This window comes from Psammomys obesus, unplaced genomic scaffold (assembly GCF_907164565.1).
Source record: "Psammomys obesus unplaced genomic scaffold, mPsaObe1.curated_primary_1811, whole genome shotgun sequence".
Classification (NCBI taxonomy): domain Eukaryota; kingdom Metazoa; phylum Chordata; class Mammalia; order Rodentia; family Muridae; genus Psammomys; species Psammomys obesus.
This window is the reverse complement of record NW_026596085.1, coordinates 14,614,241-14,630,596: the sequence shown is the minus strand read 5'-3', so window position 1 is coordinate 14,630,596 and position 16,356 is coordinate 14,614,241. Positions and strand designations below refer to the sequence as shown.

Below are 16,356 nucleotides of genomic sequence, written 5' to 3'. Positions count from 1 at the left end.
CACACACACACACACACACACACACACACACACACACACACACACACCTGAAATTAGCCCTTATAGCCTCCTAAAAGTCAGGTATGTGAACATTCATAATTAACCAAAACCAAGAAGCAATCTAAATGTCTGCCATTGATGAATGAATCAGCAGGTGGTGTATTTGTAGTGTGGAGTAATTAATATACAACAGTGACATTGGGAGTTACTAGGCTGGTGGCAGTGTGTACGGAAGAAATTATACACAGAGAAAGTCTCAGAAGAGGCTGAGGCAAGCCTAGGTGATAGAGTTACTGTTTTGTCAGCTAGGAGGGGCTCCAGGGCTTCTGGGTACTGCCATGTTTTCTATGGTGCTGTGAGTAGAGGGAACAAATGCACATAGAAGAGTTCATACACGCTGCATACTTTATTGCATGTTAGCAAATTAAAATTTAAATGTCGGTGTGTATGTTTTTGTTTTAACATAAACTGCTGTGTACAGTCTGTATAGAACAGACTGGAAAAATTGTGGGTCTGACTTTCAAGATAATATCTATGATTGAGCCTGCCATGGGTGGATTAGGCATTCTATGTTTGTATTCTTGTCTACTTTATGCCTTGATTAAGGCCTTATCCTTCTATCCCTTACCCCCACCACTACATACATCTTGACTTTGGTAAATATATATAGCTAATGTGTCCTTTAGTTTTTAATTTAGTACAAGGCCTGTTGCAAGGTAGCTTTCTTTTTTAAGTGTTTGTTTGTCATATGACTAGATAGTTAGTTGGGGGGGGGGGGTGTCTTCCACTACCATTTTGCTTTGTTTGAGCATTTGTTGTCTTATCTTCGTTTGCTTGCTTATTTTGATTTTTGGTTTTGTTTGTATGGTTTTTTTTTTTTTTTCTTTGTTTGAAAGAACTGAGGTGGGGAGGATCTGGAAAGAATTGGGTAAGGAGACTACATGATCAAAATCTATTATATAATTTTGTTTTTACGTAAAAAATGTTTTTACGAAAAAAAAAAAAAGTGGGTGATTTCTGGCTTTCAGGTATCAACACCAAAATCAGCCATGGAGAAAGACTCTTTAAAATAACTGTCGATATTGTGCAATACAGAAGTTCCTCCTGCAGGCACTGAGTAAATTCTGTAGCATTCCTTCTTGCTGGTCAGGACTGAAGAGCTCAGAACTTTAGAACTCTTCTTGGGTCCCAAGACTGCTGCTGTGCCCTCTCATGCTCACATGCCTCCCTTCAGCAGCTAAGGAAGCCTTCCCCTTTCTCCACTTTGGACAGTTTTGGTATATTTGATATTGTTTCAGCTAACTTCTCTGCCTCTCTCCCTCCTTTTTTTTTTTTTTTTTTTAATGTTTGAAAGAGATTTTTGTTATAGAATACATGCTGGCTTTGTATGTTCAGTCTTCCAAGTGCCAGGATTATGGGTATTATATTATCACCTGTCATTCTTTTTCCTGAAGATGAGAAATATTTTCATGGAGTTGCAAAAAAAAAAAAAAAAAGAATGCATAAACTTTCAATTAAGCAGACCTCAGCTTTGCCAGTCATTAAGCTGTGTGGCTTTGAACTAGTTAACTGCTACAAGTCTCCTGATCTTTATCTGCTGGATAGAAATGCTGTTGCCTTGCAAGCCTGTATGAGAGTCAGATCTTAGAGTTATTTCAGTCTCACATTTGTCATTTTGTAGCAGAACTGGTGGCTTCTGAACTGTGTCTGCTTGGTGCATGGACCCAATCGCAGTAACAGGCAGGCACCTCAAGGGTGTCCCATTTGATGGTGGCAGCCACAATTCCCCCAGAAGTCTTTGCCAGCTTGCCAGGCTACATGAATGGCTGTAAGGGAAGGATAAACATGCATTTTGTTTCCCCTGCTTTCCCATTAGCCTTATCCTTTGTCATGCCCAGAGGTCATTCAGTGTAGAACAGTACCTAAACAAATGTGCTGTCATTCTTACACATATGAGATGTTTGTTCCCTGTCTAGCGTGGCAGATAGCTGGAGGACTCAGAGGATCAGTCTTCAGTGGATATTAATGCCACACGCAGGTTGATTACCAGGCTCCAAGACTCATTTATTAAGGGCTAGAACCTCAGCAGAAAATTGAGATTCTGTCCATGGGTTAAAAATTAAAGACCAAACACGTTTAGGACAGAATTCTGTTTGTCCAGGCACTGAAGTGTGGCATTGTAGATGAGGCATTGTGGGTGGGAATTTGCACCTTAAGTAGTCAAGGTGGGGTGCATATTTTTACAAGCACACTGTATAGGTTGTTTTTGTTCTAAACGTAGCTGTGCCTGTTAGCACAGTTGTGCCAAAACAACTTGGAGCTGCATGCTTTCTCAGCCACTGCCATGGTTTCCCATCTCTTTTTGTGTTAAACTTTCTCAAGTTGTGTCTTGTGGCGGTGAGGCAGCATCTGGTGGAGTGGAGTTTTAAGTAGTATGTACTCAAGTGTGAAGTGCTTTTCTTGATTCACACTTTCTTCTGCTTTAAAACCACTTTCATGTAAAGGTTTTTAAACATGTCACTAGATAAGCATATGTTGCCTTGCCATCAGGTTGTGCAGAGCAACCAATAGTCTTTGTAGAAGCCTATGGTATTTGGTGGGGTCAGGGACCCATGGCCAATGATTCAGCGAGATGTAACTCATTCCTCCCAATAGAAGTTTTACATAGTGGCATAAGTATAATGTTATGGGACATATTAAAGAAAGATGATTAGGCATGCAAAAACAGATCTTCTATATGAAAGTGGTTTATTATGTGGATATAAAGAGAGAAGGAGAAAAGGGAGAGCAGAACATAATGGGGAGAAAAAGGGGGGAGAGAGAAGGGGTGCCCCGATAGAGAAAGGGGAGGCCAAGAGAGAAGAGAGACGAAGAGGGGCCAAGAGAGAAAGGACCAAGAGAAGGACCACATGGCTGGCTGGTCCCTTTAGGGGGCAAGGTAACCACACTTTCCAGGTGTGGCTACCTGGCCAATGATACATGATGACATCATAGGTTACTAGGCGACCTAGAAGCAGGTTTGGTTCCAAAATCCTAACAATAAGATGTCTACTTGAGGCATTGTCTCCGCTATTATTTGATGACTCCATTTAGCTTCCTTTTGTTGGGATTTAAGCAGCCAATACCACAAAGTCACACCATACAACATAGCTAAGGAAAGAGGTTTTATTAGGGCAGATGGGGCATGCAGAGGCTGCCTCTGAGGAAGGGTGGCAAGGGAAAGAGGGCAGGAAGAGAAAGGACTCTCTTTTTCTAAGGGGATCTAATACATGTACATAGGGAGAATACTGAACTCATGGTGACAGTGGAAATGTGTCACATATTGGTAGCTGATGACATGGTTTGCTTTGCTAGGTTACTGAAAGTAGGCTAAGGGGTGGGGTTTTCCAGCACCTTTCTTTCATATATGTATATATTTTAGGAAGCTTCTATAGTAGTGGCTTTCCTATGACTTTTTAGATATCTGTCCTTCCCTATATCCCTCCTTTATGTATCTCTCTCACCATAAAGACTATTCTTAGTATTTCAGCCCAGCCCAGCACTTTCCTTCCCACTCTCAGGAAATGAGACACCAGTGCCATTTAGCCACTTAGAATCTTGGTGTTTTCTCCTTGTTCTTATCCCCCGCTATTCTTGAAGGCAACTCCTGAGTGCCAGCCTAAGATTTTCCTGCCTTACCCTTTGTGCTTCTGCTCCTGCAGTAGCTTTCTCCCAGGTATTCTGGGTTCTTGCTTTCTGATTTCTACTCAGTTCTTTACTAGTTAAACAATAGAATCCAACACTGGGGGAGTGAAGGCAAGAAGATCATGAGTTCAGGGTGGGCAACATAAGGAGGTCCTGCTTCAATAAACAAACAAACAACTTAAATTCCTTTCATCTCCATAAAATCTTCAGTGGTTTACTAGTTTCTACAACTTTATGTTGCACCTTCCTGCGTGTCCTGTGTATATGCTTAGGATATATACATTCCCCAAATTCAGATTTAGTTGCTATGGTATGAGCGGAGGTCTCAGTACTTTTGAAAGCTCCCCACATGGTGTGGAATCACAGTAAAGACCAAGAAACACCTTCTGCATCACAGACATTCCTAGGCCCTAGGCCTAGAGCTTCTGAGTCTCGGGTGGGCCCAGCCATTGGAACAAGTTGGGTTGATGATTGGGTTGATGATTGTGCTGCTGGTCCCTAGAACACCTTTAAGGCCATCTTTAGGCTTTGGCTTCTTTGTTCTTCTGCCATTGCCAATGGCGTTTTGCATGCCCCCATGGTGGTGTGGGTTGTCAGACTCAGATTTGCTCAGCCCTTTCTGTATGTCTCTGTCTCTGCTTCTGGTTGCCCTGTCTAAAGGCTCTTTACTCGTGTCTCAGTAGCTGGCTCATCTTCATGGCTAGATCACTCTTATAGATGAGGTCTCAGCACAGTCACCATCAATTTATAAGAAGGCCTCTCTGGCAACCATCTAAAATAATACCTTGCCAATCACTCTAGTAGATCATCTTGTGTATTTCTTTTGTAGGCATTACCATAAACTGTAATTATATTTCATACTCTTTCTCATTCTCTATGATATTGGTTAGGGCTTAGTTGGAAATTGGTGTAAGTGTAAAGGTGTGATAGGCATATGGTGGAACCAGCTACAAAAAATGTTTTGTCTTCACATACAATTTTTTAAAGCGAGTAGTTATCATTATCTGAAGGATACAAGAGTAGATGAATATGGTTCTTATGATAATTTTTGAAAGCTCCAAACAGCAAATGTCTGTGGTTTCTGCTTTATTTGAATTTTGTCAGCTTTTGGCAGTCAGTAGTTATAACCCAGAGAAGCTGTGTCAGTGCAGAACAGGAACTTTTCAAACCAGCTGGCATTTTCTGTAGTGGTCTGGTGGTGTGGTGTGTCACCTTTGGTCACCCAAGGCTATGGAGTGTCCTCCTTTGGGAAGAAGTTCAGTGTGTCAGGGTACTCTGCCTTCAGTTCTCTGGCTGCTCTGCCAGCACCGAGCTACTCCTTTTGTTTCTTCTCAGCCGCTAGTGAGGAGTGGATGTTTTGCTCCCAGGAGACTCTTAAGTGGGTCAGAACAACACATGTATCTCATTAACTCCAAAATCACACTGGCCTCAAGGCAGATAATATATTCCATTCTGATATACTCCTGTGAGAGGCGTAAATTCATTATCATCAAATGTTCACAAGAGACACTCCATATTGAATATTAATTCTAACTCATTATCAAATTTCCAGGGAGTCACGAAAATCCAGAGATTACATTTCAAGTCCAAAGTCATTAAAGTTAAACCATTTGTCCGTGAGTGTGAATATGTAAAGAAGTGTGAGTTCAAAATGTGTGCCGCCCCATTTCTGAGTCTGCTCAGCCTCTGGCTGTGTGCATGCTGCCACACTGCTATCACTCCTGTGGCTCAGGTTGGCTCAGCTCTTTATGCATCAGTGTCTGTGCTGGGACATTTTGTTTTGGCGTGGAGGTGAGGGAATCTCTTTGTGTAGCTCAGGGTAGCCACAAACTCACAGTCTGCAACAGAACTCCAGGTGTATACATGTGCCACCACCCCTGGGTGTGATCTAGCTGTTGCCAGAGTCCTTTAGTATTTACCATTGTGGAAGTACAACCCCAGAAACCAGACTCTCCAGGGCCTTCTTTGTCCCAGACTACCTGTGGTGGCCAGAATATGGCAATGGGTCCTAAGTGCTGGTTTCTGCTTCACCTAAGTTTTGCCAGTCTTTGGCAGTTGGTGGCGGTAAAGTTTGGGAGCGGTCTGTTCTCACTGAGTTTTTGGATCCTGTCTAAACTAACCTCTTTTTCTGTCTTGGAGTTTGTGGGACACAGCCGCACATATTCCTGAAGTGTGTACAGTTGGTAGAATGAAGTACACCCTCATTTCCCCTTGTCTCTTTATTTTAGTAGAATGTCTTTTATTTATTTTTGACAACTTCATACATTTAAACAATGCATTGTCATTATATGTACTCCCTGCAGAAACCCCCAGCATGTTCCCTTTTGGGTCCTCTCCATTTGGTGGTGGTGTGTCAGGGGTGGAGGTGGTAATGATACACTGAGTCTAATTAATGCTGCCTGTTGGAATGCTGAGTTTGTGCAGATCATAGCTACGGTAAGTTCATGCTTTGACTGTGTCATGTCCCCAACACAGTATTTCACAGCACTTTTCCCATCTGGCCTTTACATCTTCTGTGATGTTCCCTTAGGTTATTTTTGTTTTCTTTTGTTTTGTTTTGTTTTGTTTTGTTTTGTTTTGTCAGGGAGGCAGGGCTCATGGGTGGATATAAATGTCCCACTTAGGACTACATTCATTAGGCACTACTCTCAGCACTTTGACCAGTTATGAGTCTCTGCTGACCACTGCAGAGAGACGAGGTTGAGGGCGGCACTAATCTGTAGGTGTAAGCCTAAGTATTTTAGATGGCAGTTTAGTTTAACATTATGCCATTTAGCAAAATAGCAGCGGTAGGTTCCTCCTTAGGCCTGTGACCTTCTGAGCCATGGGCTTCATGCAGTACTGGGCCTGAATTCCTTCCTGTCTGTAGGCCTTGGAGCCAACCTCAAAGCAGCTAGTTAACCTTGTGTGTAACCTCTGTGGGCATGCCTTGCCTGGCAGGTGCAGGTACTTCAGCAGGGTTAGCTGCGGGAATACTAGTTACCTCAGCAGTCAGCAAGCACCTTCTGGCACTATGAGACCTAGGCAGCAGGAAGCTTTCTTCCCTGACTTCTCTGAATCCTGCAGAGAAAGTGTGTTGTGTCTTCAACGGTAGGGTCTTACCATCTAGTTCTAGTTGGCATTCAAGATCGATGACAATGGCCTATGTTATTTTGGGGGCCCTTGGGGTCCTATTCATGGGAGTATCTCATAGGCAGTGTCCCAAAACTGGTACTGGGATTTTTATTTAACAGCTCATGTCTTCTGACAGAATCATTGTCCACCTGTGTAGAGTATCTGTGTTCAAACTCCTATTTTTAACTATGTTCTTAAATTACTTTACAAACATAGTGGGTTTTTTAGGGATTTTTTTTCATGCATCCTTAATTCTGGTTCACTCACCCTCCTTCTTCCTTCCCTCCCTCCCTTACCTCAGCATTCTTTGGGTTTGTGGCCTATCAGATTCCCCTTATCTAAGATGTTATGTCAATTGGTGTTATCATCCTTCAGGTCTGGTTTAGGCAGCCATATTGCTGAGACAGAGGAAGGGAAGGGATGGGAAGGCGGGATGAGGGTGAGAGGGAGGATGGATGGATGAATCAGTCTTCCCCATAGATGAGCCCCGTAATGGGTTATCTAATGCCAAATGGTCAGCTCTACACTACATAAACTCAGCAGGTTGTAATTATTTATTTATTTATGAATGTGTAAAACAATAATAGTTAAAGAGTAAAAGGTAATAAACTTTAGGCTGAGCAGGGCAGGGAGAGAGTAGGGCATGGGAGGGGGTTGAGAAAGAAGGGGGAAGTGATGTAACCATCTTTTAAAAATTAAAAAGCTATAAAATGAAAACAAAAATGGACTATTCATCTGTTAGTTCTCAGTCTTATGCTTTATCTATTTCTGGTCTTCCACTGCTTCTGTCTTGTTGATGAGCCTTGAAGAACCTCTCACACCACTGTAGCTTCTCATGGTTTCCTTGAACGTCTCTGATCTTTAGAGATAAAATGTTTCAAAGTTTAATGGCTAGATATTTTTATTTGTTTGGTTTCAGGGAACAGTTTTGCTGTGTTCAAACTGAGTTCAACTCCTTCCAAGCGCTCTTCCTCTTTCTTTTGTTCAAATGGTTGTTATAGAGTTCAGGGTATGCATATTTAATTTGTTGCAACCTGTTTATAAATAGCATTACACTACTTCACACAATATGTGCCACCATGCTTTAAGAACAAACCATGTCTTGTAGACAGGTGTTACAACAGAATAGGGAAAGTTAAAGCTACCAGTGAATGTATGAAGCTAGTATCATGTTGTTTCTAAACTAAGACAAACCAAAACAAGACAATTACAAGCCCACTTAGGACCTCCCCACTACCCAGCCTGTAACATTAGCTAGACTGAACAGTCTCAAAATGCACCAAGATCAGCTTTCTCAAAAAAAGAGAAATATTTGATATATACAAATTCTCCTAAGCCTGCAGAGAAAAGTACCTGTCAAGCCCAGCCCTACTTATGACTTCCTTCATTCTCAGAAAGCAGAGGTCTGCCATGAACTCCTCAGTAACAATATTTAGATGGATCATAGCAACAGAAAAAACACAGTTACTTAGACTATACCAATCTAAATCTCATAGGTCATTTTTTTTTGGGGGGGCAGGGTGAAAACTGACTTTAAAATTTATTGGGAGAGACCTATAGTAGCTATTATTGGTTGAACTTTGCATCCTTTCCATTCCTATATTGAGATGCTCTATGTGACCTTGTTTGGAAATACTCATTACAGATGTAATTAGCCAAGTTATGATGCAGTTAAACTGGTGTAGGACGGGGTCCCTAATTTGATGTGACTGTCCTTATACAAAGGGGCAGTTTGGATGCGGTCCACAGGTATAGGCCAAATGTGATGTGAAGGTCAAAGCAGAGATCTGCAAGCCAAAAAGGATCCACCAGAGGTGGCCCAGAGAGACGCCTGTAGCAGTTCTCTTCTATGTTCAGTAGAAAGGAATACCCTGCTGATCATCGCTTACCCGCTAACTCCTAGCCACCAAAACAGGGAACGAGTGGGTGTCTGTTATGTAAGCCATTTGCTCTGTGCTGCTTTGTGATAGCAGAGCTGCCAAACTAGTGCAGCAGGGAAGACAATTCTGAAAAATCGCAAACAAAACAACGTGCACCACCACACCTGGCTAAACTGTGGATTCTATCCATCTGTCTGTCTGTCTGTCTATTTATAGTGCTGTGGATAGAACCAAGGGCCTGGAGTATGCTAGACACCTGGCTAAAATGTGGATTCTGTCTGTTTGTTTGTAGTGCTGGCGGTAGATCCAAGGGCCTGAAGTTTGCTAGGCAAGTGCAGTGCCATTGAGTCACACCTCCCCTTTCCCCAGTTATGGTTCATTCTTTTTGGCATGTGATCTGTGAGCCTGCCTGAAGATCTGTGTGCATTTTCACTAAACATGGAGGCCTGACTGGAGAAGATTCTGCCCCAAATTAGTATTGTGTCCTCTAGAGTTTTTTAAGACTTGTGTATTCACCACTCAGTGTCAAAGCCATCAGGATAATTGAGGCAGTTTTTTGCCTACCCAGTATGTGTTTCCAAAGGAGCTTGCTCTCTTGTAGGGCTTGTATGCTTTGCAGTGTTTCTCCAGCATCACTTGCTCCTGTAGGACAGAAAGGAAACAGATAATCAGTTAGCTGTCTTCTTTCTGCAGTTTGCAGGGCCCAGATGTTTGTTTAAGCCAGGCTTACTGTCTTGCAGGACAGCATTACCATGTAAAAAGAAAGTGTTGACTGAACTTGGCTCCTCCAGCAAACTACAACCTGTGACTCATTTATTACAGGTTTACAATCAGTTCCTAACATGTTAAGTAAAGAAACAAACAACTTCCTTATTTTATGGAGTGCTAACAGAAGAAAACTCGTTAATTTCCTAATTGTTCTCCCTTGCCCCAGATAGTCACTCTACACATGTAACTGCAGCAGTAAACCTGAGCTCTGTAATAACAAATTTTGTTGTCAGGCCCCCCTGGGAAGGTGTTACATTTATGTCTTCTGTTCCCAGTGACCTTATCCTGTGTTCATTCTTAAGTCTATAATTATGTATTTGTCATCTGTGTCTAGAATAGTCCATGTACGTTGAAAACAGTCAATGGGTTTCTATAAAAAGTTTCCTGTAGCCTTTTGTAATGCCGCCCTGTGAGTGAGATGTTTGCCTAGGAGCCCAAGCTTCAGTGGAGCCATGATGTTTAATAAATCTTCAGTTTACCTGTGTAGCTTGCTTCAATTTCAATATTTATCATGTGATTTCACTTCTATCAAAGAAAATCTTACCCACTTGACAGACCTTACAATTTTGCTTTTTCTTTTCTTTAGTGTTTTTCTTGCATTGAATAAATCTTGAATGGTTTTTTAATTCTTCTCTCAGTTTAGCCCCATGCAGAAATAAAGTGTGCATTTGCCCTTGCTTCCTCAGGCTTTCCTTGCTGCAGTCAGCTAGCATCGTACTCCCCAGCCACAATCTAGTCTATGGTTCCTGTTTTCTTTGAAGTAGACATTTGCATCCTCATTTTATTGATGAGAAAACTGAGTCTTCAAGGTTGAGATCCTGGCCAGACTTCAGCTCCCAGCCCCATCACACGTGTCCTGACTCCTAGATCGCTACTTTGGCTCAGCTGCAGCAGTTACTCACCCCTGCTCCTCTACTGACACCCTGCAGCCCCTGCTGCTCACTGAGCAAGAATTTTAAGACAGTTTTAGTTTCGTAAGTTCTTTCTGTATTAGAATATTAGTCCCTTGCAACTCTATTACAAATCCGTAATATTCTACAAATATTTTTTCTCAGTTTTCATTTGCTTTCTTTTTGATGTCAAATGTTAAAGCCTTTTCTCATTTGCTTCTGGACATGAGTCCTGGTTAGAAAACCTTTTCCTGTGAAGGACCCCCTGGGCTTAGATCTTTTAGTTTTGTTGGTCTCTTTGGGGCTCCTGTCCCCTACATGTCCCTTTAATACCACTCTTCTTCCATAAGACTCCTTGTGCTCTGCCCAAAGTTTGGCTGTGAGTCTCAGCATCTGCTTCGATCTCCTGTTGGGTGAATCCTTTTAGAGGATGCTCTATAGTAGACTCCCATCCTGTTTCCTCTCTTCCACCCCTTCTGGTGTCTATACTGTTTGCCATTCTGAATGAGATTTAAGCATCCTCCCTAGGGTCCTCCTTAGTGTTTAGCTTCTTTAAGTCTGTAGGTGGCTGTCCTATATTATACAGCTAATATCCACTTATTAGTGAGTGGGAGGAAGAGGATCCAGGCAGTCCTGATGAGACTTAACAAGCTATGGGCAGATGGCAGTAGTGGAGAACCCCCCCCCCCTTCAGTGGACTAGGGGAAAGGGAGGAAGAGGTGAAGAGAGGGGAAGGGTGGGAATGGGAAGGTTGAGGGAACTTCAATCAGGATATATAATGAATAAAATGTGAAGAAACAAATAAAAATAAACTTTTCCTGTTTTTATCTTAGAAAACAGTTCTGGTCTCTCTTTTGGTAGCATTTCTTTGTTCTTAATGCTCAGATAAGGTGTTTATCCATAAAAGGCAACATTAGAGTGTAATTTACTTTTATTCTTTTTAAATATGGCTGTACTAATTTACCCAAAATGCCTTAAGTGTTGTAAGGAAGGGTGAAAAGAAAGAAATTATCTCTGTGCTCATATGTATGCGTTTTCCTCTGTGTGTGGTGTGTACATTAGTGTTCATCTGTATGTGGAGACCAGAGGGCAGCTCCCAGTCTTATTCCTTGGTGTACCCATCCACTTTGTTTTTGAGACAGGGTCTCACTGATGTGAAGCTCACCAGTTAGGCTTGACTGACAAGCCAGTGAATCCCTTGGATCCTTGTGTCTTTGCTGGCCTTGTGCTGGGATTACAAGTGTGCGCCACGGTGCTTTAAAAAAACAAACAAACAAACAAACAAACAAATAAAAATGTGAGTTCTGAGGATCAAACTCAGGTCTTTATGGTTGCAAAGTGTGGACTTTACTGACAGCCATCTATCCAAGGCCTGTATATCTGCTTTTACATATTTCTGTATTGGTAATAGGAGAAAAAATATTACAATAATAAGGAAATTAGGAAGGAGAGATGAGTCATTCATTCAGGGATGCTGACCTGGTTGTCCATCTTCTTTCCCTTTAGGTGAATGAGCTGGATGGCATTCCTCTGATCTTGGACAGCAGCAACATCGATGACAACAATCCCTGTATCCTTGCATGTGACCCACAACCAGGCACTATAGCCTAGTTTGTCCCTGACTTGATGTCTGTTCAGTATGTAAGAAGGCTCATAGTATAAAAGAGCTAATTTTCAAGGTAACAAGGATATCTGAATACAACATGTAGCTAAAATGTATGACAGAGACAGCTCATTCAACCCCTGTGCTATATATCATCTTCCAAAGTAAGTGTGTGATCCTTGGAATAAGCATTCAACATTTAACTTGTTTTTGAGGTAGAGATCTTAGACTCCTGTCAGTCAGCGTTACTTTAACAAAGCTTTGACTTCACAGAAGCATGGGAGCATTCTGCACCCTGGTCATAAGAAATGAAACTTACTTAATTATAAGAACTTTTCTGGTGAACTAAATTCTGTCCTGCATGGCCTTGTGCTTTTGCATTTGGAAGAGGAGCGCTTATGAAGCTGAAAGTGGAGAGAATAAGGTCTGGTTAGACAGTGAGGAGCCCAGCCTAGGATGAGTAGATGTGTTCTACCCAGCAGAATTTTCTCTTGGGGGCTTCAGAGAAAGTAAACAGAAATGCTTAATGTTTGTGCTAAAGATACTGCCATTTGCCCAATTTACAATATAGAAGAGCACAGTGTTGCATGAGATCAGGAAAAAACAAATCAAGTGCCTCAGAAAACTCTCCTTCAGACAGAGTTGACATATTGTATACATTGTCATCAGTCACTGCGTAGTGTTCTGTCACTGCATGGAGTAGAATATGGAAGTTTTTTTAGCTCAAAGAAAAAGAAAAGATAAAAGAAACTTGTGTTTGCATTGGTGGGGACAATAGAAGTTGCAGATGTCTTTCCCAGTGCAAGAGCCAGTTCATCCTGACAAGGACTTTACCCACAGTTTACTTTCATGCTCCCTGAACTGAAAGTGAGGAAGGGTTTTCAGCATTCATGCTTGTCTTTACCAAAGACCAAAAGTTCAGGCTGTGCTCACAGCACTCTCAACCTTTGTTTAATCCTTATGTGTGTTTCCATGCATGATCTTACTTAATTCTGACAGTGCATGAAGCTGGTATGATCAGACCCCACTTTATAGGTGAGGGAAACAAGAAACAAGAGGTCCACTCCCTTGTCCTCGATGTCAGCCAGAGCTTAGGCTCTGGCATAGCTGGTTCTCCTGCATTGCCTCCTTAGCAGGTCGCTGAAATGAGGTGAGCATATGTAGCCAAGCCATATGAACATGCTTGTGCAGTAGAAAAATCACTTTAAAGCATATAATGGATATTCATGTAGACACCAGCTTTTGTGATGATACTTCAGCATTGTGAGATCCACACTCTTCTCTAAACCATTAAGGAAAGAGAATATGATAAGCAAGTTTAATGTGTGTTTGAGGTTTTTTTCCTTAGTCCCACCAGATTGTAAACTTGCTTTATAAACCAGACTAGCCTTGAACTTACAGAGATCCATGTGCCTCTGCCTCCTGAGTGCTGGGGTTAAAGGTGTGTGCCATCACCACCTGGCTGAGCATCCTTTTTAATTCTTCTTAGGAAAAGTCTTAACCATGTTCTGATTCTTGCATATATTTATTTTCATTAATCAGTAGGCACAGTGATCAAGAAAGTTTTTTCCCAAGCATTCTTCATTTGTTTAATGAATCTTTTTCCTAAGTTTGGCAATATTTTGCATGTTTGGTTAAGCCCATTCTTCCAATAATAACCTAACCAAGCTTTTATTCAAGCTTTAGACACCTCCCACTCTCCGCATCTGCCTTCTTCTCCCTCTCTGCCTTCTAACTCCCCTCCCCCCCAAGTATTGGGGTAAAGCCTGAGATTCTTGTAGATGTCCATCATTCCACATGAGAAATCTGTAGACATCACTGTAAAAGACCTCTGCTTCCTTGGTCTCCTGCAGGTGGGAAATCAGGCTGTCCTAACAGAACTGGGTTGGGGTTGGGGCTGAGGCAGGAAGGTTTTCTATTCTATTTGAAAGCAGCTTATGCAACCAACAGGGATTTCCACTGCCAGGGGAAAGCCGAAGCTCAGAGGGGAGCCTAACCATGTAGGCCTGCAGTGGGGTACTCCTGGGTCAGGGATGCAAGCCCAGCCAGCTCCCAGCTGTTCATCGCCCCCACTCACTCTTGGGTCACCCACAGTAATGACAGAGTAGCTGGTGCCATTGGAAAATTCCAGCTCCACTACCGCAGAGTCAATTTCTTATTTGTCAGTTTATTGTGGCAAGTGGGATTTTTTTTGTTGTTGTTCCCAAATAGAAACAGCTGAACTTTATTTGAAATGTTTTTCTTTTCATCCTTTTTTGATCTATGTTTTGATCGGTAGTCCTTGATGTGGTTTTTTTTTTCATATATTGTTTTTATTGGGGGGGTTTGGGTGGGAACAGGGATAGAATGAGAGCCCAAGCTGGTTTGTTATGTGTATTTTATGATGTTTTCCTCCTCTTCCTCTTTAATCTATCTCCATACCTAAATCCCTCCCCAACTTGTGTTGAAAGACTTTGTTTGAAAAAAAAAAGAAGAAGAAGAAGAATTCACTTACATGGAGAAATGTATGTCTTTGTAGAAATAATAATGTGTAATCTTATGCTGAGGAAACATGGCATAGTGGCAGGTATGTCTGTTCTAGGACCAAATAGACCTGCATTTGCTTTCTTCACTCCCAGGTACCTCACTAACTCTGTGAGTCTCTACTGCCTCCCCTTCCAGACTGTAATGAAGTATCATCATGTTTATGAAGCATCCTGCATGACCACATACAACTCCTTAACAAATAAGTGTTCTTGTGCACATATCTTATTATGGCTCTTAGTCCTTATGAGAAAGGCAAATTTTCATCTGTGATTGCTGTGAGTCAGTGCTTATAATCCAGTTATGACATCCAGAGCAAAATGGAGAGTGCAGAAATATTACCACAGGCCCCTCATTCAGAGAAAAGGGGGTCTCCTGCTAATGGGGCTGCACCAGACCTATCTCTTGGAAGTGAGGGCTGGGGGCTGCAAAATTCCTTAGACCTCTGCCTTGCACCATTCAGCAGTGTTAATTCAAGGGAATCATAGCAGTGTAGCAATAGAGTTTCTAGAAGAAGCTGTACTTCATGGAGGGAGTACAATTGTTTTCCTGAGGTAGCAGAGTTCCTTAAACAAGATATCAAACTCCCAATTGGGAGTGCTAGCTTTGTAAGAAAAACTAAGATGTTATTTCAATATATCTAACTTTGGACTTGTGTAATATGGCAAGTAGTCTGTAAAACAGCTAAGAAAAGATAATTCAGTTTTCAAAAACAGGCAAAAGACCTGGCATGCACTTCACACACACACACACACACACACACACACACACACACACAGAGAGAGAGAGAGAGAGAGAGAGAGAGATGCAGTGGCCATTAAAGAGAGCTCTACAGTAAGAAGCCTCTGTCTGCCACTCTATCCCAGTGGCTGGGAAAGCAAGTGACAGCAGGGGCAGGCATGCATCAGCCCAAGCTTTACTGCATTGCTGTGGGGTGTAAATTCAGTGTTGGCCAACACTGACGAACATAGACCTGCACTGTGAGCCTGCAGTGTACATCTGGGTGATCTTCAGTATGTATGTGTGTCTGGTAACATATGTACCAGAATTGTCAGCACTAGTATTCCTAAGTATTCACAGGTTGAAATAAACTGTTTATCAATGGTTAAATTAAAAAAATAATCATTATGCTTGTGCCTGTGGTGGAATAGAGTGAAGGAAAATGAACTGCTGTGTGTAGAGATTGGCAGTTTCATTAGCATAATGCTAAACAATAGAAACTAGGTATAAAAAGTACCTGTGCTGCATGATTCCTTTGTGGTAATAGGTAGAAGAGTGGTCATGGGAGCTGGGGACATGAAGGGCACGTGGGGTCTTCTGAAGTCCTAGCGATTTTCTGAATGTTAATGAGGAGTATATAGATACATACATATGAAAAGAGTGATCAGAATGTGCACTGTAGGTATGTGCATTCTGTCGCACCTCATACTAAAACATTTAATCATTCATCGATTGCTTTCTGTATGTCACATTCTGCCTAACTATTGTCTTGCATAGTTTTCTTAAGAGGTGGAAATGATTGTTTCAGTTTTACAGATCAGGAAACTGAAGCTTGAGAGTTGAAGCTGCAATCAGAATTTCCCCCAGCTCAGGTGTGTCGGGGACAGGGCAACCTCGTGTCTCTCTGACTCCATGGCTAAATCTTTTGTCCTAATTAAAAAGTCTAGATTCCCACCCAAGTCCTCTCTGTGCTTGGACACTGTACTTTTAACAGTATTTTCTTGAGGAAGAGATGGATGTAGCTCGGATGTGTTAGTCCTGGTGGCAAGCATGTAGTCCATGGTAAACATCTGATAAAACTTGCTATCCTGTCTGATCCAAGCTAATGAGGGCAGCAACTGAGTGCTGAGTTGGTAGCCATCTTAGGATGTAGTCCCAGCTCCTTCACCCCTTA

At 42.0% G+C, this 16,356-nt stretch overlaps 1 protein-coding gene across 1 annotated transcript in view; it reads left to right on the top strand.

Moving 5' to 3' along the window:
- Nucleotides 1-16,356, top strand: part of Atxn10 (ataxin 10) — a 128,940-nt gene that overhangs the window by 90,915 nt on the left and 21,669 nt on the right. The window contains exon 10 of the mRNA XM_055627047.1: nucleotides 11,843-11,906. Within this exon, the coding sequence (XP_055483022.1) occupies nucleotides 11,843-11,906 (64 nt within the window). The remainder of the gene's footprint in view (nucleotides 1-11,842; nucleotides 11,907-16,356) is intronic.